Source organism: Ostrinia furnacalis, unplaced genomic scaffold, assembly GCF_004193835.3.
Source record: "Ostrinia furnacalis isolate ACB-3 unplaced genomic scaffold, ASM419383v2 OfSCF4519, whole genome shotgun sequence".
Classification (NCBI taxonomy): domain Eukaryota; kingdom Metazoa; phylum Arthropoda; class Insecta; order Lepidoptera; family Crambidae; genus Ostrinia; species Ostrinia furnacalis.
This window is the reverse complement of record NW_021134758.1, coordinates 10,615-36,717: the sequence shown is the minus strand read 5'-3', so window position 1 is coordinate 36,717 and position 26,103 is coordinate 10,615. Positions and strand designations below refer to the sequence as shown.

Sequence of the window (26,103 nt, the reverse complement as noted above, 5' to 3'; positions counted from 1 at the left end):
TTTAGTTAAAGCCGTAAATGTGAAGTCGTACACTATCTTTTTAAAGACGTAAGTAAATTCACAAGGTTTAAAATGGTTTTCATTGCAATTTGGTTGGTAAGTTGGTAATATTACCTACCTCCCAAAGTGTTCGCTTTTCTTGTCTTTGTAAGTTTGTAACTCATACAATTTTGCTTATATGTATTAGACTTAGCGATAAATAGTTTCTGTAAAAAAATATTATGGGGTGATTGTGATAACTGCATTCAAATCCGTCAGGTATTTTTATAGAATGCTGCTCAATGAAACTTGACATTTTCTCACTTTTCAGTAGGTATCACCATGCCTGATAGTAATCCAGAGCCCCACCCAGATGATTCCGCTTATCAGCCAAGAGTAAGGTAGGTGGATGACATGATTGACACTACGCTGCTGAAAAACAATAATGAAAATGTTTTTTTTATAATATTTATAGCATAAAGTTAATATAATATTAACTTTATGATTTATAGTAAAAAAAAAACTTTTAAATGACCCCATTCATCTTTTCTTGTTTTCTTAGATTGATGTCTTCACCACGTAACAATAATATTACATTACACTTTTTTAATTTCATTTGTATCAAAATTCTTAAAATAAAGCTGGCTAATCCATCATCAGGTAATAAAAGTTAATTGCAGTTATTATTGGTGTATCACCATGTGTACCTATTGGTAAATAAAATATTTACCCTCCGAAATCCCGTGAAGTGATAATTTTTTTTTTTTTTTAATAGTAAAAATGCAACATAATAGTTTAAAATATTATAAAACTTACAGTTTGCTCAGAAACCAGATTTACTTATAAACTTTTTTGTTGTAGATGGGTGTTGCCCAACAGAGTGGACTTCGTGACTTTCATGGGCAAAGATGTGTTCATAATAGCACATGACATCTACATAGTATTTTTCAACTTGAAAACTCATTCAGAACTGGTGTATGTTGCCAACAGCCAGAAGAATGGAGATGGGGTTGATGTTGTTGCAGGTAGATATTTTTAAAGACTAGAAATTATACTTATGCAGGTAAATAAATCTTTTTTTATTCTTTTTACAGGACACAGAAGTAATACATTTGCATTTGCTGAAAAAGTCAAGCATGGAAGAATATTTATTGTCAATTATCCTGCATTCAATATTGTTGCCGAGTTGAGAGGTTTGTTCGATAACAATCACTGTTAAATTAAGTATTAGGTCATTATTGGCACTCTGAGATATAAAAGAATTGATGCCACACTATTTCGTTATGGGCTTCATTATTCCGCGTTCTCTGGGATGGGATATAGTCACGTCAAAGGGACCCCCCACCCTAGCGTCTTTAGGGCGTGTTGTCTTGCCAGCACACGCGCAGCATTGGCGGGTCTCATCGTTCATCGCGACGCCTATTTAGTGTTGTCGTCGCGGCGCTGGCGAGACGAAGAAGTTCGAAAGATCTAAAGTCTATCTAAAGTCTGTTCGCCGAGAGTTGATAAATATTATGAAATGTCTTGCAATAGCGACTGTCGCTTAATTATCGCATTCTGTATGGCGGGCGTCGTTTGTCACAACGCGCACTGAGTACCATGGTACGAGCCACGCAGCTGTCGTCAAGCGCCCCGGCCGGCGGGCCGCAATGTGTGAAACGGAATAGATTTATTTTACATAAGACCGAAATGAATGGTATGACAGTGCGTAGGGTTTTGTCTATCATTGGGATACACTATAAGCCACTTGATAATAATGAAATAATTTTTATCCAACACATGGACGCCACGTGTTTGATCCGTATCCCCACGTATGCCCTAACCGGAATAATTCCTATTAAATTAATAAATAGATAATAATGATAATCTACCAACTTTTTCATTATATCGACAAAAATAATTAGCGGGCCGCAATTTATAATGAGTTTAGAACCTCTGATATTTTTTTTTATCAACTCTCGGCGAACAGACTTTGGTGTGGTTTACTTTCCAGATAAGACAGTGAACCGCTACAAAGGGCTCTGCATGATGGAGTGCGAGCTGGTGGCGGGCTTCAGCGGGTTCCCCAACTACGTAGTATCAGTGTGGAATTGGCGCACGCACCAGCGCCTCGTCAGCGCGCCCACCGGTGTCGTGCGCCGCAGTCAGATCTACATGTGAGTAGGGCATCGCATGATGACAGGGGGTCGAGATTTTATCAGGGTGTGACTTTTTTTCGACTGGAAAATACACTGCCATAGCCAAAGGTTCGGGAGGGGAACTCATTGGTTATGTGGGGTTCTCCCTGTCAAAAGGGCAGAGCTTACCCCCTAACGTGCACGCTACGGCCGCAGCCTCTCTCTTTGGGCGCTCTTAGCAGTCGCCCTCTCTCCGAAACGCGCGGTGAGTCCACGACTTCGAGCCTTCGGGACGCCCCCGCGTCCACCTCCGTCTCTGTCTGGAGTCGCGGCTGAGGGCAGTTTTTCGCCCCCAGTGAATGCTCCAATGACTTCCCTACCGCTACGCACAAAAAACACCGGAGGTCCTCGGCCGAACACATCTTGAATACCCAGCCGAATTAATTTATGGGTCAACCAAAACTGTAACTTGTCTTTTCATTAATTCCAGGGCCAGCCGCACTCACATGCTAATCTGCGAGTGCTGGGGCGAAGGGCTGATCGTGTGGGAGGTGGCGCAGTGCTACAAGCGCAGCCTGCTGCTGCAGCGCGCCAAGCAGGAGGTGACGGGCTGGGAGGTGTCGGAGCCGCCGCTCGTCGGCGTCTGCTGGAGCGCCGAGGGCCAGCTGTACGCCATCGACCCTGCCGCCAACCTCTACAGCGTGAGTGCAGGCGAAAAAAACTAAAAATTTTTGACCTACGGCCAGGCCTGTTCATCTCCGCGAGTTTAAATCGAAAACAAAACACGCACGATGGTCCACCTACAGGATACTATTCGACAAGGCCTCACATACGAGCGAACATTGACTCACGCACGCGTATTCTTGTGTATGATGGAAGAAAATAAAGAAAATGGTGTACTAAATACTGTGCAGTATTTAACTGCCTAAATAATAATAAAAACACAGAATGTACTTTTTAAGTTGCCTCAAGACACTGAGTACCTCTCAGTGTAATAAGTAGTTAATATTATTCATGATACTTAATTCATGCTAAATCATGTATTTCCTCCGCCATTTTCCGCAGTTTGGCACCTCACGTCACATCATTTTACCGAAGTCAGCCCTATAGCTTCGGCGCAGTGCCGATTACTGACGTTTGTCAACAAAATGGTGCTTGACTCTTGAGACAGGCTAAATTACACCATATTGTTAATGACATTGAGCATACAATTTTTTAAATACTTTCGCGAAGTAAAACTTCTGTACGTAGTACTTATTATTATTCTGTGCTACGGCGTATTTCCACTCACTAGATGGCAACTCACCGCTAGCCAGTAACAGAAGCTCATACTCTCCAGTGGCGCCAACTGGTAAGTTTAATTAACATAAATCAGTGTTTTTCAACCTGTGGGTCGCGACCCCCTCCAAGGGGGGTCGCCAAGCCTCTATAGGGGGGTCGCGAGAGGTCGTAAAAACTACTTCAGTAAAAAAAAATCTTATAAAGACAGATTAATCCGAAATCTAATTATGCAAATGTTGTATGGGTTGAAGTATTCAGTCCCTACAAACATCTTTGCAACATTATAAAACGCATGAAAAAAAAAAGCGAACGGTCGGGTGGTCGCTAAAAATTTTTTCATACTAAGGGGGTCGTGTTATGAAAAAGGTTGAAAAACACTGACATAAATCATAGTCTGCGGGCACGAAACTAGCGACGGGCCGAGCGATTGCGACAGCGGGGCGGCGAGGCGCTGGGCGATGCATACAACATCATGATATTGTAATGGTGACGCGCACGAAACAAGCGGCGGCGGAGCGGGCCGATCGCAATACATACTATTCCTCATCGCCGCCCCGCCCGTCGCTCGGCTGTCGCCAGTTTCGTGCCCGCAGACTTACAAATAGACGAACCGTAACAAATATTTTTTCACTGTAACTGTAGGACTCAAATTACAGCTCATGTTTGGGTTCAGAAGTGCAGTAAGAGCCATTGTGCAATTTCAATCCGTAATTTAAATACCTGTTCCTTTCTAGGTGCTGTCAGACGGTATAGGCATGGTCACCAACCTGGAATGGTCTGAGAACTTACATGGAAAAATCAAACCATGCATATGTGCGTTCGGAAACGGGTTCTTGATCTACGGCCCCGACAAACTTCTTCGTGTAAGCTGATCTCATGCTTAATACAACTTTTTCAATCCTCATTACTTTACATCACATCAGCATTATGCCACATAATACATTTCTCCAATTTATTATGAGCCTCACTCTAACGACATAACGTTAATAAGAATAAGAAGAATGTCTTTATTTGCTTCAAACATGGTATAAGGATGTTGGTATTTACAATGTGCTCATGTTTAGCCTTTTAAAAATAGCATGCAAATCATTTTCATAAAATGTCATTTCAATAAAATATTGTATACCAAATTACATTAAAGAGAGATTATTCTATTACATTCATTGTCAAACAATTAAGTATTTATGTCAAATTCTATCTATGTCAAATTATGATTAAAATATTCCTTAATACTGTAAAAATTTTTGTTATGGAGCCAATCATACAATTTCTTTTTAAACGGTCCAGACTTCAAATCTTTAAATTCATTCGGTAACTTGTTGAACACTCTTAACGTTCAAATTGCAATGAAAAAAATTCCAGGCGCTAAAAAAAGCCGAGCACAAATGGAAGGTAGCGTGGAGCTACAAACCTCTGGACGTGATTACTCGACTGGTGGCCAACGCTACCTGCGACTTGGCCGTAATGTGGGCGCGCTGCGGGCTGGGATACAAGATCACCGGCGAGTCCGAAGACAAGCTGGATGTCAAGATCTTCACCTTCAAGCAGAGGTAACGGGACTGTTCCCACTTCTCGTTCCCACCGCTGCAACTCCTGTGTAGCCAGGATCTATAGCTTGACCGCCAACAAAAATCCAACCAGTGAAGGTCAAGCAAAGGTAAGAGGGGCTTCATCATCATCAGGTCATTTAAAGCCTGGTCCGTGAGCACGTAGAATCCCGTCCAATGACCCCAAGCTACCCATCCTTATCTCTCGCTCGCGCGTAATTATATTGCTGTCGCGACCGTGCGACGCGCGCCCGCAGTGAGTGTGCGAACGCGACAGCAACATAATTACGTGCGAGCGACAAGGATGGGCAGCTTGGGGTCGTCGGACGGGATTCTACGTGCTCACGGACCAGGCTTTAGTCTGTAGCAGGAGCACGACCCACTCCTAATTTACCAGAGGAAAATTGAAGACTTGGCTTATAATTCCCAAGCTGGCCAAAGACGTTAGGAGGGAGGCCTGATGAGTTTCTGACCGAGATGAGTCAAGACTCGCTTGAAATGCAACTCTTCATCCGATTTCTCTGCAGGTTTTAGAAAAAAACAAGACGTTACGACACGACTACTTTCGAACAAAATGTTGCCCGTCTAGTTAAATTTTTATTTACACAGTCATTGAAATAGACCAGTTTGCAATTTTCCTATAGAGCGCTGATATAATACTTTTGTCTGAAATACAGGAACATCATAAAGGTGCAACTGATAGCACCCGACTACAAGTACGTGGCGACGATGAACGACTCTGGTGTGCTGTGCATCTATGAAGCAGTGTCTGCTAAATTAGTAAGTTTTGCAAACACACATAAAAGGTTCACTTAGTTTTATGTATTTTTTTCCTGACCAAATCAGTAGGCACGAGAGGTCGCCACAAGACGTGTCGAAGTATAAACCAACTATGTTTTTTTTTTTAAAGAAACAGTAATACCAATATCAGATCCAAAATCAGAAATGCCTAAGCAGTAGATGCCAGACTACCGATCAGAGGTTTCGTATTTCGATCGTCGCCAACAACAATGAGCACGTTTAGCTGAGCCGTATCTGGAAATTCTTGTGGAGGTCTTTGTCCAGCAGTGGACGTTATTTGGCTGGAACGAAACTACGATGTCTTCTAAATCAACAGGTAGCGATAAAGTCCATCGAAGGCAACGACATATCGTTCGAGGCGAGCCCCGTGGAGCCCGTGCTTGCTATATTCGGCGAGGTGGGCCCCAACTACGGGCTTATGCTGGCCGCCATACGAGACAATGAAGACCGCGTCGAGATTGACAAGGTGGGTTGAACAAGCTGGAGATATAAATAAATAAATTAATTAATTTATATCCTTGGACATTTTACACTGCGCTTCTAGTCCCAAACTAAGCAAAGCTTGTACTATGGGTACTAGACAACGGATATAAACATACTTAAATACTTTTTTTTTTTAAATAAATACTTATTATATACATAGAAAACACCCAGTTCAATACAAACAAATATGTTCATGCACACAAATGTTTGTACTGTGCGGGAATCGAACCCGCTACCTCCGGAATAGTAGTCCGTTTCGAACCACTACACCAAACGGCCGACATATCTAAACTATATCCCCCTTATTACAAAAAGTTAGACTCGGTTTAAACCCTGGTTTAAATTGACATTTAGTATGGAAATGTCATTTTAAACCAGAGTTCGTCTCGGGTTTATCTTTTTTGTAATAAGGTCCTAGATGTCCAACACTGAACCGTCCCAGTTCTGACATTGTCAGGAGGCTGCTACTATCAATACTAGATTTTTAGTTCCGATTTTTACCACGTCGGACAACTTTGAATGTGAGTAAAGATGTGGTGACACTTGAGAACTTGAAAACTGATGTTGCACTGTTTTGTTTAATTTGCTTACACTCATGCACGATCACGAACACTTAATGTTAATAATCCACCATTATTACACATTGAAGAAAAATAAAATAAAACTGCTGCACATGACGCTTTACGTTCCCACCAAGAAGCCTTTTTGTTTCTTTCCCAAAAATGGAATAATGCAACTCCCCCGTGAGTCCGTACCGGAGCGTTTCCGTGACGTCACGGCTGCCAGGTGCAGTTAACTCTATCAGGTGGTAGCTTATTTGTAATGTCTGATCAAACCGTCTCGACCAGAGGGACGTACCTCAAAACCGCTGAAAACCAGCTTCTCGACGAATACAAGTAGGTACGCATGTCGCGATTTTTGCTGAGCGGGCGCCTGTTCATCATATTTTTATTTTTAAGATAATCTTGTCTAGGTACTCTTGCTTTGTCCGCCACATTGTGCTGAATAAAGACTTTCAAAGCGCTTTCACATTAGGGGTTAGTAGCGCGACAGCAGCGCGGCAGCGGCGTTTTCATAATGTGAAGGCATGCATTCGCTGTCACATAGTATGAAATTTTCGGCAGCGCGTCTGTCGCGCGTTTGTCGCGCTGCTAAAGGCCGATTCACACATATCTGTGAAGTCACAGTTCAGGTTAAGTACGAAATATTTTTTCATACAGTTTCTATGAACGCATCCCCACTTGTCAGTGTCAGTGACGACACAGTGCTCTCAGTGTCGGTGCCGACACCGGTAATCACGGACGTAAGGTAAACGGCTACTAGTTCGTGATATTACGTAAGTTCGTAAGTTTTTTTTCTAGCTCAAATAACAAGCAAATGGAATATTATTTATAAAAATTCTTCATTACTACAAAAACTCTATTCTTTAAGCTATCTAAAAAACCAACATTGTGGCGCCAAAAATGAGAGCAATACGAAGCTTCAAACTCTCAGAGAGCCAAAAACAGCCGTCTGGCGTGCAAAGGTTGCTCTCACCGTAAGGTTAGCGCTCCAACTTCTTAAGCTTATAGAAAGGCGAAGGAACGTCCATTTGAATAAAACTTGTAATAGTGGTTTCATGTGTTCCTTTACAATTGATTTGGCTTAGAAAAAAGTTATATGAAAACGTAGAATTCCTTTAAAATTGCGATTAATTGACTCACGAAATAGCGTACATATTATTTTTCGGGTGTCCCCTATTTCGTGACATTTTGATGCTTGGTTTTTAAATAATTATTTATGATAATTTAAATGTAAGTTATGAAACAAATAATCCATTTATTTAAGTTTCTCGTGACCTAAATTCGGTATATGTTTCGTTCACTACAATTATGACACGAGTTTGAAGTTCACATAAATGGCCAATTTTAAGATAAATTAGCATAAGTACTAACAGCGTAATTTTGGTTTTAATTCGATTTGTTTTATTTATCTTGGTTTATTTATATTGTATATGGGATAGATAATAGTTAATTGACACAATTTGACAATTATCCATGAATTTTACTTGGAGAATTTTGAATAATCAGTATCACGAAACAAGAAACCGTATTATTGTTACTTTTTTCTAAGTTCGTGATATATAAATGTATAGTGTTAGGTTCTTTTATGACACATACCATCAAAGAAATCGACATATTTTTTAGTTTTTAATTCTTACCTACCTACTTAAGAAATTACTACTTACTTTTTATTGAGTTATTGGCGTATCTGGGGCTATTTTCAGGGGGTGGGGGCTAACCTTACTTGAAGCAGCTCCAGGGGTGGGTTTAGGAGGTTAGCCCCCCCCCCCCCTCTAATGGCTTATATAAATATTTTCACATACTTATCGTCAGAAAAAACAAATAAAAATTTTATGGGTACGAGGGGGGTGGGTGGTAAGTTCTCCCCACATTTCTAATGGTTATATAAATATTTTCACATATTGTTAGAATTAACAAATAACAATTTTATACGTAGGTACGTACCTAGCTAGACTCACATTATTTCTCATAAATATTTCAGGTAAGTTATATCGTCAATTTCACATTAGTTCATTTATTTTAAATTTATAATTATCGTTTTTAAATTTATTAAACCCTTAATCATTATTAAAATATCCTAACTCGATGCATAAAACCTTATCCCGAAATAGGGGACATGAGTTCACGAACTTAGAAACAGAGCAAAATTTTATCACGAAACAGGATCCAAACAAGAGGTCCGCAGAACAATTAATATAAAAAAAAGTTCAAACTATATAACTATAATTTATGTATTAAGTTACTGCCAAAAGACCAAATTTTAGCATACAAAAGCTTTTATACTGATATCATGCTTGGGTATTTTTAAATAAAATGTTAAAGTCGTAAGAGCCTTAATATACCGAAGTAGGGGGCACTTACCTTATTCGTTGACGACGATATTTTTTGTCGGATCACGGACGCCGCCGTGGCATCAAAAACAAAATAACTTACATCATAGTTTCTGAGCAAGAATATTGAAACAGCTCTCTGACATTTTAAAATATTCTAAATATTTCACTGACGCAACACTGTAGCACTGATACTGAACTGAGCGACACTGTGACGGAACTGTGGCTTCACTGATATGTGTGAATCGAGCTTTAATCGCCTAAATGTGAAAGCGCTCTTATTGTAATGTCCATCGGCAGGTGGGCCGCATGTGCCTGACGCACCAGATCGTGTCGCTGGTGGCCTTCTCGCCCACGGGCAGGGAGATGGTCGCCGCCGCCATGTCTGCCGGACACATCTTTGTGTTGAAGGTAGGCACGAGCAACATGAATCCAAAGTCCGTTCGCCGAGAGTTGATAAATATTATGAAATGTCTTGCAATAGCGACTGTCGCTTAATTATGACATTCTGTATGGCGGGCGTCGTTTGTCACAACGCGCACTGAGTACCATGGTACGAGCCACGCAGCTGTCGTCAAGCGCCCCGGCCGGCGGGCCGCAATGTGTGAAACGGAATAGATTTATTTATTTTACATAAGACCGAAATGAATGGTATGACAGTGGGTAGGGCTTTGCCCAACATTGGGATACACTATAAGCCACTTGATAATAATGAAATACTTTTTATCCAACACATGGACGCCACGTGTTTGATCCGTATCCCAACATATGCCCTAACCGGAATAATTCCCGTAAATTTAAAAGAGATAATAATGATATTAATGATAATCTACCAACTTTTTCATTATATCGACAAAAATAATTAGCGGGCTGCAATTTATAATGAGTTTAGCACCTCTGATATTTAAATTTTTTTATCAACTTTCGGCGAACAGACTTTATGTTTAGTAAGGTCTTATTTAAATTACCTCGAAAAAAGTATTATCTCAAGTCATATTTTGTGTCTCAAAGTTCTGAATATGATTGATGATAGTTTTTGCCCGCGGCTTCGCCCGTGTGAAATTTAGGGTCACAGACAGTGGCGTAGCTAGATAACCAAGGGCCCTGGGGCAAATAAAAAATGGGGCCCTACTGCAATCTAAACTGGTTAGGTTTTATTAAATTTATCGACATTCAGCTTACTTACTCCTGATACAGCATTATTTTTTTTAACCGTTCTCTTCTCTTCTCTTCACTTCTTCACAATAAAACGCACATATCGCTATCCGTCAAATTTACAACACTGCCAACCCACAGAAAGAATTTAGGGGAATTCCCTAGGTATAACTTTCGAATTTCTCTCTATTTATTTTGAAAATGGGAGAAATTTTTAAAAGTTTAGTTCAATTAAGATTTTCTGGTAAAGATTCAGGGGCCCCCAAGCTTAGGGGGCACTGCCCCGCCTTACCCCTTAGTAGCTACGCCCCTGGTCACAGATCGGCATAAAGGACAATGACCAAAAGTGGTCCAAATGTCCACCACTAATGAGACCTATATTGGCTTATAGTCCATTAAATAGAGATTAACTTTCAGTACGGGAAGAAAAAAAAATCTAAAGCTGTCAGTAAAAAGTTATGACCGTATGAAAAATTGTATTAGTTTACGCGCTAATCTCAGGAACTACAGGTCCGATTTGAAAAATTATTTTTGTTATGGATAGCCCATTTATCAAGGATGGTTTTAGGTTATATAACATCACCCTACAACCAATAGGGGCGGAGAAGCGACCACCCGGCCATAATTCCAATATTGTTGTCTTTCTTCTGAGCTTATTTTTTTTTTCTTTTAGCGAGAATCTAACACGGCACACTAAGCGACATGACATAACATGCATAGATTAATCCAAAATGTGCGATGGATAGAATGATAACAAGAACATTTTTCCGATAAAAAGGTAAAAAACATGACTTTTCATTCAGTCATAACTTTTTACTGACAGTATATTTTTGATTGCCGTTTGGTTATAAGGAATCAGTATTTAGTAGACTATTTTACTACATAGGTCTCGTTAGTGGTGGACATTTGGACCACACTCCATACATTTTTGGTCATTGTCCTTTATAGCTTATATTATGATAATCTGGGTTACAAACAATAATAGTACTGTAAAGTTTTAATCCGTTCAGTAGTTTTTTGCGTGAAAGAGTAACATACAATCATGACATTCTAACATTCATACAAACTTTCGCATTTATAATATTAGTAGGATACTAGGGAAACTAAACTAATCTTAATGAATTGGCAACTTCAATACGTTAGTATTGCGTTGCCATTCAAAAATTATATTACTCAACTTGGCGGGGGCTGTGCCCCCAGATTATTAAGTCTGTATACTATGCAGGGAAGTATTAAAAGAAACGAAAAAAATCAAATGCAATCGCGATTTAAAGTCGTACAGCGCCATCTATTGAGTCACGTGCTACAACATACATCTTTACGGAAGACACGACGCGCAACATAAATGAAATCTTATTAGAGTGTCCATAGAGGGCACGCGTGCAGCCTGACCAAGCTCATATTGATAGCTAGCTAGATCTTTGAATGTTCGGCAACGAATTAATATTATTTATTACTATAACAAATCTTATACTACACTAAATTTGCCCGCGACTTCGCCCGTGTGTATGTATGTAGTCTTATCACATTGTTTTTGTAATGAGTGATCCGATAAATCATACAATACCTATGTCGATTTTCAGAATTTATAGCCCTATTTAGGGGATGAATTCAGAAATAACCTGAAATAAGTTTTTTATTCATTTATGGATAGGAAATTATAAACAACATAAGTTACGTTGTAGGCGTGTAAACATTAGAAAATTTAATTAATAAAATTTTAGTATAAAAAAAACTAGCCATTTTTTAAGTCGTAGAACAAAATTAAACGTTTGTTGCTTATGATTCCTGCGAGATTGCTGGTGTTTTACAAATACCTAGCCTACCTAAATACTACAATGATAGACCTCCGTCCCTCGCTCAAGTTCGCGCGCTAAGTACCTACCCACCGCTTAGCGTATGTTCGCTTCGAACGTGCAAGTATTGAACCAACCATAACGTATTCTCACACCGCTGCACGTCATCGCGTGCGCGTCGCTTGAATCTATATAAATAATAAATTCTAGTGTATGTCTTGTTGGTTGTCCTATTAAATAAATAAATAAATCTTAGTTATTAGTCGTTTTGTTAGGAACCGATGTATCTGTTACGAAGTAACTTATTAGTAATTCTGTGCTAGTAGTAAGTATTTTCAAGCGTTTTCAAGGCGAGAGTGAATAGGCACTTACAGGGCAGATATGTACCATCCTAGACTGCATCTCACTTAACACCAGGTATGATTGCGGTCAAATACCTGCCTTGTCTAGCATAAAATAATACGAAAAAAATAATTGTATGCAAGGTTCAAAAAATTTCGAAAGCTTGTATCGCGCATAGAATTTATTCCTCTTTTTTTCTGTTTGCGCTACAAGCTTTCGAAATTTTTTGAACCTTGCATACAATTATTTTTTTCGTATTAGTACAACTGCATTTCAGAATAAAGCTTGTTTTTAAAAAAGTTTTTTTAATTATAATTTTATTTTACACTTTTTAGTATCTCAATCTCTGGTTGTCCTGTGATCATTAAGCACCAAAGTGCTTGAAAAGACAAATCCAACGAACCCAAACTCCATGAGTTTCCGCCGTTTCGTTTAGGTCTTCCTATGGCCACCTCCTGACTCCATCATCAGACCAGCTCAATGGTACCATAACATTGCATTGTCATCGTACTTACATAAGTATACCAAATTTCAGCTCAATCGGTCAATCAGTTGCAAGATTTGTCCCACACATACTAACAAGTGAAGTCAATATAAAGCTTGTAAGAAATAATAGCTAGTGTTCTGCCGGCAGCTGTCGGAGGACTACAAGCTGTCGCTGGTGCGGTACACAGAGCTGGGCCGCGGGCTGGCGGACTGCTTCCTCATGAAGGTGGGCGACGCCATGCGCTGCTTCAGCCTCGTGCTGTTCTCCGACAAGTACGCCATCGGTGAGTCATCAGGGAACGGTTCTGGAACCGCTTCGTCTTAGGGCCTACGCTAAAAGTTGCGCCGAAACTTCGGACGTTTGACGCCCACAACACTTGACCTTCACTGGTGATGGGACATACTTGACCTTCACTGGTTAGGTTTTTATTGGCGGTCAAGCTGTAGACCACACAGGAGTTGAAGCGGTGGGAACCAGAGGTGGGAATAGTCCCGTCTGACGCCAATCTGCTTGCATTTTATGCTCGTGTCCGCTTCTTAATGCACTGACACGCACGACCACCCCAAAATGTGTGGAACTTTCTCGCACACGCATGCGTGCGCCCGTGCGAGCTTTAGCGTAGGCCCTAGATCACTATCATTATCAGGTTGAGGTGATCTCTAGCCTTATTCCAAATTAAAAAACTAGGGCAATATTTATATAAATAAAAATAAGTCCGGTTTTCCTCCCTGACGCTGTAACTCCAGAACGCACGAACCGATTTCCACGGTTTTGCATTCGTTGGAAAGGTCTCGGGCTCCGTGAGGTTTATAACAAAGAAAATTCAGGAAAAATTTCAACAGAAAAGCGGGAAGGGGGTAAAACGGGATCCACGCGTACGAAGTCGCGGACGGCCGCTAGTTATTAATAATTGTAATTATTTCATGAACGCCATTTTAAGAAGTTGAGATAAAAGCAGTCTAAAGTACGATTTTAATTACCGTTCTTGTCCCCGCTCACTTTTACACAGAGACTTTTATACAGAGACTAGGTGAGTATTTCTCAAAAAAAATGTACATTTTGAAAAAAAAAAGTGTGCTTTGAAACAGTTCAAAAGTTTTATATTTATAAATCATCACACAAAAAAAACACACACACAATTTTGAAGGATGAATATTAATCTTTAAGATAACGAAGAATTATAGCTATAATCCTACTTATTACCAAATATTTAGATATTTTAAAAATAGTCCTTTTTTACCTTTCATACAAAAACCTGTTTGCCACCCTAGCTTTTTCATGTATTTTTGTTTCATAAAATGCGATACGTAACTAAATTATTGTAAATTTCTTTGTATTATCGTTCTACAGTAATCGCAGTTTCTGTATCAAATTGATTTTCTATGGGGTGTCATAATGAATTGGCAATTTAAAGCAAAAAAACAAAATGAGTCGCTCTCATTTACTATTTCGTTATTTACTCTTTAGTTACGATTTATTTCTACTTTCCCATGGTTTCTGAACAATTCCGTATTTATTTTACACGGACAACAATAGCTGCACTCTGAATGGCTGTTGGCCTGACGTCTCCGCCATAACATCTATCGCGAAAATTAGTGAAAACGTGTGTGTTTTGTGGGATTACTTTTTCGTAACAGGCAGTAAAATCAGCGATTTTATATAGAACGGTAAGTCTTCATTTAACCATTTTTTGTAATACGTGTGGTACGAACATTTAGTAAGCTTTTATATTTGCTGTAACAAATTTTATCAAAAAAATACTTGTTTCTGATCTCATTTTGTCTAATATTTCGTTACGTTTTTTACGAATTTCGTTACGTTACGAAAAAGTACAACATAATGCTGAGTGTATACTGTTATTACCTGACTAAGCATAGTAATATTCACTACTTAATTTATTTCAAAAAATATAGAGCGTTAATAACAAAAGGATTGGATACTATCTGCTTTACAGAAGTGCCACCAGCAAAAAATTATCAAATCATTTAGATTACGTTTTTATGTGATTACTTCTTTTGTTTTTTTAGGAATGCCGCCAAAAACCAATGCCGAAAGGCAAAAAGCTTACAGAGAACGACTCAAAATGGATAAACATGATGGAACAAAAATAATTTTATTAAAATAGTACGAATGATTACTCCCTTATTTTATTTCTAAACCCTTAATATTACCCCGTATTTGGGTGCATACTTACAAATATTTCGAATTGAATAAATGAAGAGCATTCACAATATTTCGCCAATGTATAACAAGCCTTATGGCCTTACTATTTCGTTACTACTATTTCGTTACGTACATTTTTTTTGAGAAATACTCAGGTATACGTGGCTGAAGTTCTATATGTAATTCTACATGTTCTGACATATCTGCAGACTGTTTTCTCGTGACATATCGATGCCACGCCCCTTATATCCCGTGGGTATAGTCCAGTGTTTTACAACCTGTGGGTCGCGACTCTAATATAGATAAGTTTTAAGATAGATTCATCCGAAATCTAATTATGCAAATGCGTAAATGCTGTATGTATCTACAACATCTTTGTAACATTATAAAATGCATGAAAAAAAAGTGAAAGTCGGGGGGTCGCGAAATAATTATTCATACTAGGAGGTCGTGTCGTGAAAAAGGTTAAATACACTGGTATGGTAGACTGGATGCGGGCAGCGCAGAACCTTTCATTATGGAAAACCATGGGGGGAGGCCTTTGTCCAGCAGTGAACGTCATTTGGCTGAGACGAAGGAACGAACACTGGTATAGCCTGCCAACTGTTGCAGGCGAGCGCATAATCTGCATCAACGCAGACACGGGCAAAGACAACAAGTTCGCGGGCAAGATGCAGGGCCCCTACGCCAAGCTCATGCCGCTGGCCGCGCGCGACACCATGCTGGCCATCCCGCATCTCACCACGAAGGTGCACGTGCTCAAGCTGGCCGGCGATGTGAGTACCAGTAAAGCCTGATCCGTAACACGTAGAATCCCGTCCAATGACCCCAAGCTACCCATCCCTATCGCTCGCGCGTAATTATGTTGCTGTCGCGACTGTGTGACGGGCGCCCGCAGTGAGTGTGCGAGCGCGACAGCAACATAATTACGCGTGAGCGATAGGGATGGGGCTTGGGGTCATTGGGCGGGATTCTACGTGCTCACGGACCAGGCTTTAACCTTATTCGTGTAACAAAACTTCAACGATAACAAAACACTGAGTTGCGATGCGATCTTATCGAGTAATCGTTCTATCAAAATGACCCTTGTGAATAAGGATTTAGAACTGTTTTTAATGGGACGACGTAACTAAACTTCAATAACAACAAATCGCTGAGTTGCGATCCTATGGAGTAATCGTTCAATCAAAATGACCCTTGTGAATACGGATTTACAAATGTTTTTCAATGGGACGACTTCTGAACGTCAGCGAGATCTTGACTGTCAAAATACGTGAATTAGGCCACAGTAGCCATATAGATCGTTTCATCCACGAAAACGCGCCCTGCCATTCTTCCGCTAACGTTTGAGTGTTATCGGCACACGCTAAATTATCTATGAGTGCACACCCACACTACAATAATGCCGCTCGGATTGCTCGCATCAAAGTCAAACTCCATGAAGAAGTTCTTCATTAATCTTACCACATCTCCAAGTTTGAGGTGTCCAAAATGATTACGGTTTGGTACTTTTCCAATTTCTTCCAGACATTACCAATGGCTTTTTTTCGGGTGAAGCGTTATGAGATTCACAACTTTGCACAGTTGTAACAAGGTTCTCTTTCCTGGCGTACAGAAAGGCGTGACGGTATCGGTGAAGATGGGCCCGATTATAGACACGGGGCACGACATGAAGCAGTTCAGCGCTTACCTCGGCGCGCGTGCGTTGCTCACGTACGGTTACGACGGCGCCGTCATCCTGCGCCGCCATGACTTCCCCGAGGACTATGGTAAGTGAACACCAGAAGAACATCTTTCTCAAGTTTATATATCTATCTTTGAAATGATTTATTTTTCAGTAATATGGCAGCTGATATTACGATTAACAATGGTAGACAGGACAATATAATAATAATGCTTATAACAAATATTGCCGTATTAATAATAAAATCGTATTTGATTGTTTCAACAGCTTTTGATCAAACATTCGAATGTTCTACGCAACTCGAAGGCCTGCTTTAGACACGCACGATAACTGCGTGGTCTCTGGGTGGTTCTGAAAGGTTTATTGGCAAGGCACTGAGGCGGTACCGTGGGGTTATGGTTTAATGAGGGTTTTCGCGATTGAAAAATCCGCCAGGTGGCAATACGTAGACGCGAGGTCCAAATGCTGCATGATTGGTTATTTTTGACGTGACATTGACAGATATGTCAAAATCCACCAATCATGCAGCATTTGGATCTGGCGGATTTTTAATCGCGAAAACCCTCATTGCGCGATTATCGCTGTGTTTGAACTAAAGTACGGCCAACGAGAAGCGATACCAAATGTAAACAAACCCAATGTCATCGGTGAACCCGTCTGACTATGACATATTTTGGCGGGAGAACGAGACATTACGACAAATACACAAGATGGGAAGAGACAGAATATATTGTCAACTCGACAGTCGTATCGACCTTTTGTATCGCTGCTAGTTGGCCGTACTTTAGGTCTAAATCTCCACCAGAACTGAAGCTAGTGATGAGCCACCGCTACGAGTCGGGCGTGCGGCAGGCGGTGATCGACGCCGACAACCAGTTCGTCATCCACCTGGCCGGCAACCGCACCGTCGCCTGCGCCTTCCTGCACGACAGAGACGACCTCAAGCACGAGCCCGTGCACGAGGAGCTCAGCCCCAGCCTGTTCGATAGTATGGAGACCATGATCATCATTGGCGATAGGGAGAGTGAGTGCTGTTTGCTTCTATATTTTATAATCTAATAAAGCAAATATAGATTCGAACAATCAGTATTTGAAAAGGTTTACCAGCGATTAAAACTACCCCATCTATACTGGAAGATGTCTAAATTAACATGGACAAAGTAGACGATTCTGTCATTACATATTTTGTCAAATTCAGAGTGAGAGGGTTGGAAGTATAACGGTCACGTATATTCTGTTCTTCTTTGCATGTAATGATCATATCGGTTACATTTCTGTTTTATAGCGCCAACTGACGGTTACAAAAACATTTGGATAAAAAAACGCGTTTCCACTTTGCCAACTACAACTGTTTCTTTCATCGCAGTCTAGACAACTACTGTGCCTAATACGCCAATATCGTTCCCATCAGAGAACTACCTGGACCTGCAAGAAGACAAGAAAGTCCACGAGGAGGCAATGGACTATAAACGCGCGCGCGAGGAAGTGCTGCGCGTCTTCGACAGCGTGCGCGCGCGCCTGGTCGCGCTGTTGGAGGAGAACCTGGCCGAGCGCCCGCTGCACCAGCTCTCGCTGGCCGAGTTCAACCTGCACCACGAGCACAGGAAGGAGCGCCTGAAGCAGGTACAGGCGACGGACTGCTGGAGGGGAACCTGGCCGAGCGCCCGCTGCACCAGCTCTCGCTGGCCGAGTTCAACCTGCACCACGAGCACAGGAAGGAGCGCCTGAAGCAGGTACAGGCGACGGACTGCTGGAGGGGAACCTGGCCGAGCGCCCGCTGCACCAGCTCTCGCTGGCCGAGTTCAACCTGCACCACGAGCACAGGAAGGAGCGCCTGAAGCAGGTACAGGCGACGGACTGCTGGAGGGGAACCTGGCCGAGCGCCCGCTGCACCAGCTCTCGCTGGCCGAGTTCAACCTGCACCACGAGCACAGGAAGGAGCGCCTGAAGCAGGTACAGGCGACGGACTGCTGGAGGGGAACCTGGCCGAGCGCCCGCTGCACCAGCTCTCGCTGGCCGAGTTCAACCTGCACCACGAGCACAGGAAGGAGCGCCTGAAGCAGGTACAGGCGACGGACTGCTGGAGGGGAACCTGGCCGAGCGCCCGCTGCACCAGCTCTCGCTGGCCGAGTTCAACCTGCACCACGAGCACAGGAAGGAGCGCCTGAAGCAGGTACAGGCGACGGACTGCTGGAGGGGAACCTGGCCGAGCGCCCGCTGCACCAGCTCTCGCTGGCCGAGTTCAACCTGCACCACGAGCACAGGAAGGAGCGCCTGAAGCAGGTACAGGCGACGGACTGCTGGAGGGGAACCTGGCCGAGCGCCCGCTGCACCAGCTCTCGCTGGCCGAGTTCAACCTGCACCACGAGCACAGGAAGGAGCGCCTGAAGCAGGTACAGGCGACGGACTGCTGGAGGGGAACCTGGCCGAGCGCCCGCTGCACCAGCTCTCGCTGGCCGAGTTCAACCTGCACCACGAGCACAGGAAGGAGCGCCTGAAGCAGGTACAGGCGACGGACTGCTGGAGGGGAACCTGGCCGAGCGCCCGCTGCACCAGCTCTCGCTGGCCGAGTTCAACCTGCACCACGAGCACAGGAAGGAGCGCCTCAAGCAGGCCAGTCACTGACGTTACACCATTTATAATTACATTTTAAAAGGTTTAACCAGATCGTCAATCCACCCAGTGGAGAGCCTGCCCACACCATGACTTCTGGACCGTGGTCGACGTCCCTCTCACCCTCTCTAATTTACCAGTGGTAAATGGATGGCTTGGCCCTCCCCGAGCTAACCAGACGGGATGAGGAACCCTGTTATTGGCCTCTTAGGTGTTTGAATGTTTGTTCCGAGGATGTTGTAAAATACGTTACACCTGCATCCTTGGAAAAGTAGAAGTGGCCTATTCTACTCTTCTGGAACCATAGTACGAAGTTAACTACTTGATCTCTTCTTTTGTGAACTGACTTCTCTTTTTGTAAACGTGTTCAATAAGTCTTGTATATTTCTCTCAGGCGGAGCGCGAGCGCGAGGAGCTCCGCTTGGCCACGGAGGCTCGCATCCGCGCGCAGGACAAGGTGACGCGCTGGATCCGCGAGCGCTGCTGGGACACCATGCTCACGCCGCGCGTCAAGCTGTTCGCCATCTTCAGCCACTACCAGGTCAATACAGAAGAGTGCTTTAAAAAACAGCAGCAGACTTTTTAAAATGCTTAGACCTTTTTTGCTCGTAACACAGAATAATAATAAGTACTACGTACAGAAGATTTACTTCGAGAAGGTATTTAAAAAATTGTGTGCTCAATGTCATTAACAATATGGTGTAATTTAGCTTATCTCAAGAGTCAAGCACCATTTTGTTGACAAACGTCAGTGATCGGTAGTGCGCCGAAGCCATAGGGCTGGCTTCGGTAAAATGATGTGTGACGTGAGGTGCCAAACTGCAGAAAATGGCGGAGGAAATACATGATTAAGCATAAATTATCATGAATAATATTAACCACTTATTACCTCTCAGTGTCTTCAGGCAGTTAAATACTGCACAGTATTTGGTAGGTACACCATTTTCTTTATTTTTTTCCATCATACACAAGAATACGCGTGCGTGAGTCAATGCTCGCTCGTATGTGAGGCCTTGTCGAATAGTAATCCTGTAGGGTGCCATCGTGCTTATTTTGTTTTCGATGTAAACTCGCGGAGATGAACAGGCCTGGTTCTATTGCCAGGTTAACATCTAAAATGTTTTCCCTTATCATGTCAGGTGGAGAACTACGCGGTTCTGCCGACGCAGCGCGACCTGTGGCCCGAGCTGCAGCAGACCGAGGCGCTGCGCGGCGTGGAGATGGACAACGACGACGACCTCTTCCGGCCCTGGGAGGAGCCCGAGGAGCGCGCCAGCGAGGACCACAGCGCGGCCCAGTCAGTATACCGAGCCCGACTGTAACCAGCAGCCTGCCGACCAGCGCGACCTGTGGCCCGAGCTGCAGCTTTCATAGGCTTGGGATCTCAACTTCCTTCATTTTACCACAGGCACCCTTATTCTTAAGAGGCGATTACGACATAAATGTTCTAATATCAGGCCTCGTCAATAAAGTGAGGAAGATTGCCTCTGGTAAAATGAAGAAAGTTGAGATCCCAAGCCTATGAAATCTGCATGCTCGGACCATCCTCACTCTTCCCCTGGATTCTCCAAATCTCTCTACTGCGACCAGGTGGCTAATTCTGCTCCGCAGCTGCTGCTCAATACACGTAAATTATGGATGCACAGATTAAATCTCTCTTTCTTTCAAAATCTCAGACGAGCAACTGAACATCGCTTATTACTCCGCCCTCTGATGTGTTAATTTTCAGCACAAAAACGCCTCATTCCAGAGTCCCAGAGGCGTCCGTCCAATCAGTCAAAGAAGCCCGCAAGAGCACGGAAAGCGAAGCTATCGTACTAGAGTTAGACTCGGCGGAGCAGGTGCGCGGGCAGCCGTATGTCCTGGCCGGCTCCAACGTGCACCGCTTCGTGCCCGTGCCCGCCTACAGCGTGCCACAGACGCTCGCCTTCAGCTTCCTGCAGATGGGCTGGATACAGCACCTCGCCAAGGTGACGCACCTCTATAGGCCGGCGGGCTGGCACGTGCTGGCCGGCTCCAACGTGCACCGCTTCGTGCCCGTAAAAACTTCTGCTTAAATTAGTTTCATAAATTGTGTGCATTAAATTATGAAGCGACGAAAAATCATTTTATTTCATTTAAAAGACCATAATTCATTTAAAATATGTGAAGAAATGGTATATTACATATCAAATACCATAACACATTAAATATTTAAGCTAAATTATCAATTTACCCTTGCATAATACCTTACCTGGGTGTTCCGTTACGACCTATGAAAACCTATAAAACTATGTAAATTGTCATTTACTACCTTGGTTTTGTAGTTTTGTGAAATAAAAATAGACTTACGTCCTGAGTAACTTGCCTAGGACGAATATTTGAGGGGCGTAAAGGTCTTTTTTATTGTAATTTTGAGGGCGTAAAGGAAATTTATCTCGGTAAATATAGCTCTAGTCCAGTTTTTCAATACCTCCTCGGAAAATGCTGTGAATTCTAAGCACTTTCTTCCTAGGTCATATTTTAATAGCTCTAAAAACAAAAAAGTTACTATCGAATAAAAAAATAAAAAAACGTTTTTTGCTTCTCCTGAAAAGTCGTACTTTGTCCTTTACGACCTTTGAGCCCAGAGGTATCGAAATACGCTGTAAGTTATTCACCTATTTGCCGATATTTCCCGCTTAATACATTTATATTCCCGTAAATACGCTATTTGTACGCTGTTCTTACTAATTTCCTACATAATAATAACTTTCATACATTCGACAACGCATTTTAAAGCTGTAATCCAGATAACTTGTTTTTCCTACCATATTATAATTTTATTAATAAACGGAGGTAACTTGCAAACATTCGTTCACGCCCGTACCGCTCGCATAGCGCGTGATCGTTCTTGCTTTCATTGTTCGTTGCGTTGTGTCGCAGTCACTCAATAAAATCGGACTTTGCACACTTATTTTATTTTTAACAAAACATTATGCCTAAAAGTGGTACAAGTGCTTCTCAGAAAGTTGACAACATGGATGTCGAATTGAAAAAACTTAACGCTAAGCGGAATAATATATTTTCCCGATTACAAAATATTTTCTATGATTCTAAACTTGTCTTTTCTGATGAATCTGCTAAGGAATCGTTTCTGGTGAACATGGAATCATTAGAGATTTTACGAACTGAATTTCATGCAATCACTGAACTAATTGTAGACAAAGAACTTCAGCTCAATCCCGATTCTGACCCCAATTATCAGAGTCTTAATGCATTTGACGAACTTGTTGTGTTCCGGCAGTTAGAGGTAAGATAGCCAGTTCCTCCGTGGTTGAGGATTCCGGGTGAAGCTCGCTTCCACCTTCGGCCTGATCGTCACTTACCATCAGGTGAGATACAGGCCAAGAGCTTCCTCGTTGTNNAAAAAAAAAAAAAAAAAAAAAAAAAAACTTTATTGTCATTGTAAACGTATTTCTACAAAGTTGTCATCTCCTACTGACTCAATTAAATCGGAAAATAAAACTTATTTTCAAGCAAAATCCGTCATAAAGCTTCCGACACTTGAATTAATTGGTTTTTCTGGGGAACTTGCGAATTCGCCCATTTTTTATGAATCATTTAAAAACACTATTCACAATAATCCCGCCTTAACAGATCACGAACGCGTGCAATACCTGATCAGTAGGTAAGTTGTCTGGCCAGGCACGTTGCGTTTGTGCTGGAATCGCACCGAACCACACTGGATCGAGCCCATACAAAGCGTTGGACATCGCTTCCTTACTCAGTGTTTTTAAAATAAAATGAGATTGCGTCAACGTAGTAACTTCAAATTTTTACAGTTTAAGGTTGATAAGTTTATCTTTCTAATGTGATAGGTTTTACTTATTAGATGGCAATTAATATAAGTGAAAAAAATTCTTAAAATATAGTGATGAAAAACTTGTATTTATTGTTCAATGAAAAGCAAATACTCACTCATTTTGGTCTATTTCCATATTTAACCCTTTTCTTGGCATCGTAACACGGGTGATACATCACAATTTAAAAAATCCTGAGGTCAGCGAAAGCATTAGAAATAATTTATTTTATACATAACCCGTTCCTGATATATTATAGAATCAGATACAAAAACTATTTCACATAAAAATGCATTAGGCTGTCAGTTATTGTCAAAAATAGATCACCTAAGCATGTTGGCTTCAAACGCGTGGTAAGTTTATGTGTGTATTGGCGATATCACAAAATATTTGTGTTAGTTTTTGTATGTATTTCACAGAAGAAGTATTACTCTATGTTGTCCGTTTGGTTTGGATGGTGTGTATTGCTACTTGCCGATTTTATAACCGTCTATATGCCGGTGTATCATATATGTTACATTGCCAAGTGCTTCGTGATGTATTTTTAAATCATAATTTAAGAAAAAATGCATATTTTTAAAAGAGATTAGTGTTACATTAGTAGGAAATGCGGTCATTAGAGTGGACAAGCTTGTGGAATGCAATTAGTTCATGAAAATAAATTAAACTCCATCCACCCGACCTTCTGATGCCGTCAAGTATGACAATGTTGGCCTATTTTCGCTTCTTGTGGAAAATATAGAACTAGAAAAATTGGCAGATAAATATAAAATACACAAAATATAATCAACTATTATGTATGGTAAAAAGTTATTCGATTTTATGACTTTCATCATTATTAGTAGGTATAAAAAGCAAACAGTCTGAGTAATAATTATTTGTTATAATTTGATTTGGCATATTCTTTTCACTCTGAGCTTCTGTTTTGATAAGGAAGTTTAAAAATTACCTTTTTAAATTATTTGTGTAGGTTTTTTTTCATTGAATATTATTTTTTTAATAATTTAGCTTTTTTATTTTCTATACCCTAATCTTGGCAATGTATCATATATGATACACCTGGTTTCTGAAAAACTGAAAACAATATATTTTTTTAAACATTTTTGTTGGCCTATTAGGATCATATTTAACTCATAAATATCAAAAAGATTAAAATCGTAGTGAATTTGTGGTCATGCCAAGATAAGGGTTAAAGAGTAACATAATCTAACAATACTCTAAATTTATTCTCATTAAGTGTTAAAATTTTTAAAGAAATATTTTTGTAAACGCCTGATTTTTCATTGCACACAATCAGTTTGTTCGATTTTGTCGAGCTTGATTTCATATTCTGTTAACTGTTAGATATGTTACAGGAAATGTATGAAATCCGTCATTGTATACAATNTTATACAAAATCGCATTTACTTCAGACATAAAACAAATGTATTTACGAGTTTTGGTTCATGAAGAATATCGCGAATACCTTAAATTCTTATACCGCTTTGATTCCAGCGAACCTCTCACTACTTATTGCTTCACTCGGGTTTGCTTTGGTTTAAATTGTAGCCCTTTCTTGGCCATGCGCGTGGTGAGACAACTGTGCGAGGACGAACGTATGTCTTTTCCGCTTGCCGCTCAAGTTGCTGTTAAGAACTGCTACATGGACGACGTGTGCTACTCAATGCCATCCGTTGCTGGCTCCTTACGGCTCAGAGATGAGCTGTTAGGTATGTTTAAGGCCGGAGGTTCTGACTTAGTCAAGTGGTCAAGTAATTGCCCAGAATTGCTTGAATCGCTGCCATGTTCGCATAAATATTCCGGGGATGTTCCATTTGAGGACTCCGGTGACTTGAAGGTGTTAGGCGTAAAGTGGTCCCCCGTTAGCGACGACTTTATGTTCTCTGTTTCGCTTGATCCTCGCCCATGTACCAAGAGAAATATTCTCTCTGTGATAGCTCGTCAGTTTGACGTGCTCGGATTGATCGCGCCAGTCATTTTATACGCTAAACTCATACTACAGAAACTTTTCGTTTTAAAAATTGACTGGGACGAAGAACCGCCCTCTAATATTACAAAATTATGGAACAACTATTTGACTGAACTTCCATTATTGGAGAAAGTACGCATTCCACGTCATCTCGCTGTGAATGAAAATTCAAAACTCATTTTGATCGCCTTTGCGGACGCTAGTGAGCGTGCCTACGGTTGCGTCATATATGTACGCTCTGAAGACGCGTCACACGATGCTCGCGCACCTCTCGTTAAGCTCGTGTGTGCTAAATCCAAGGTAGCCCCGCTTCAAACTCAATCCGTGGCGAGACTTGAGCTCTGCGGCATTCTTCTGATGTCGAAACAGACAGACAGACAGACAGACAGACAGACAGACAGACAGACAGACAGACAGACAGAGTTACTTTCGCATTTATAATATTAGTTAGGATAATAAGCAGAAAACGTCGTTATAGATCTGTTCACAATTTATTTAAAGCATTATTTAGAGAGAAGGCCTAGCAAAAGATGCTAGAACTGTAAAATTGTACTGAGCTGCACCTTAAACTGCAAAAAACAAAATGTAGGCGTCATTTTTAGACGAACAGGAAATTTAATCATATGTGCGATCACCGATCACCACACAGCTTATGACTGTGGTCTATGGAGGAATACTATCTGTGGTTGCGATCCTCTACAGTGAGGGACCGAGGTAGAAGAAGAAGCGATCACCGAAATAGTAGAATGCCGAATAAAAGAAGCTCAAAAGATGTTGACTGATGAAGTCTAAACCACGACCAGCTAATCCAGCTCCAAAACCCCACGAATTTTCAGCTCGAGGACGTCCACTGCTGAACATAGGCCTCCCCTAATGCTTTCCACGTTGATCGATTGGTAGCGGCCTGTGTCCAGCGTTTCCCTGCTACCTTTACGATTACCAAATTAATTATACCAACATGAATAACGAGGA

General features: G+C 41.5%; 1 protein-coding gene across 1 annotated transcript; it reads left to right on the top strand.

The window, feature by feature from the left end:
* The first annotated feature begins 12 nt into the window (after positions 1-12).
* On the top strand, positions 13-21,398 carry LOC114359622 (uncharacterized). The gene is made up of 19 exons (XM_028314087.1): positions 13-48; positions 311-380; positions 841-1,004; positions 1,074-1,172; positions 1,973-2,135; positions 2,587-2,797; positions 4,112-4,240; positions 4,740-4,927; positions 5,602-5,704; positions 6,042-6,191; positions 9,402-9,512; positions 13,029-13,164; positions 15,657-15,820; positions 16,660-16,813; positions 17,534-17,752; positions 18,140-18,351; positions 19,736-19,882; positions 20,481-20,638; positions 21,092-21,398. Exons 2-19 carry the CDS (start codon positions 322-324, stop codon positions 21,396-21,398), a joined length of 2,874 nt encoding a protein of 957 aa, XP_028169888.1. The 5' UTR covers positions 13-48; positions 311-321.
* The last annotated feature ends 4,705 nt before the right edge of the window (positions 21,399-26,103 follow it).

Coding starts and splice junctions, on each gene's coding strand:
- LOC114359622 (XM_028314087.1), top strand. CDS start 322: ATGCCTGATAGTAATCCAGAGCCCCACCCAGATGATTCCGCTTATCAG. Junction 1,173..1,972: donor TATTGTTGCCGAGTTGAGAG/GTTTGTTCGATA, acceptor TTTACTTTCCAG/ATAAGACAGTGAACCGCTAC. Junction 13,165..15,656: donor CTCCGACAAGTACGCCATCG/GTGAGTCATCAG, acceptor CAACTGTTGCAG/GCGAGCGCATAATCTGCATC.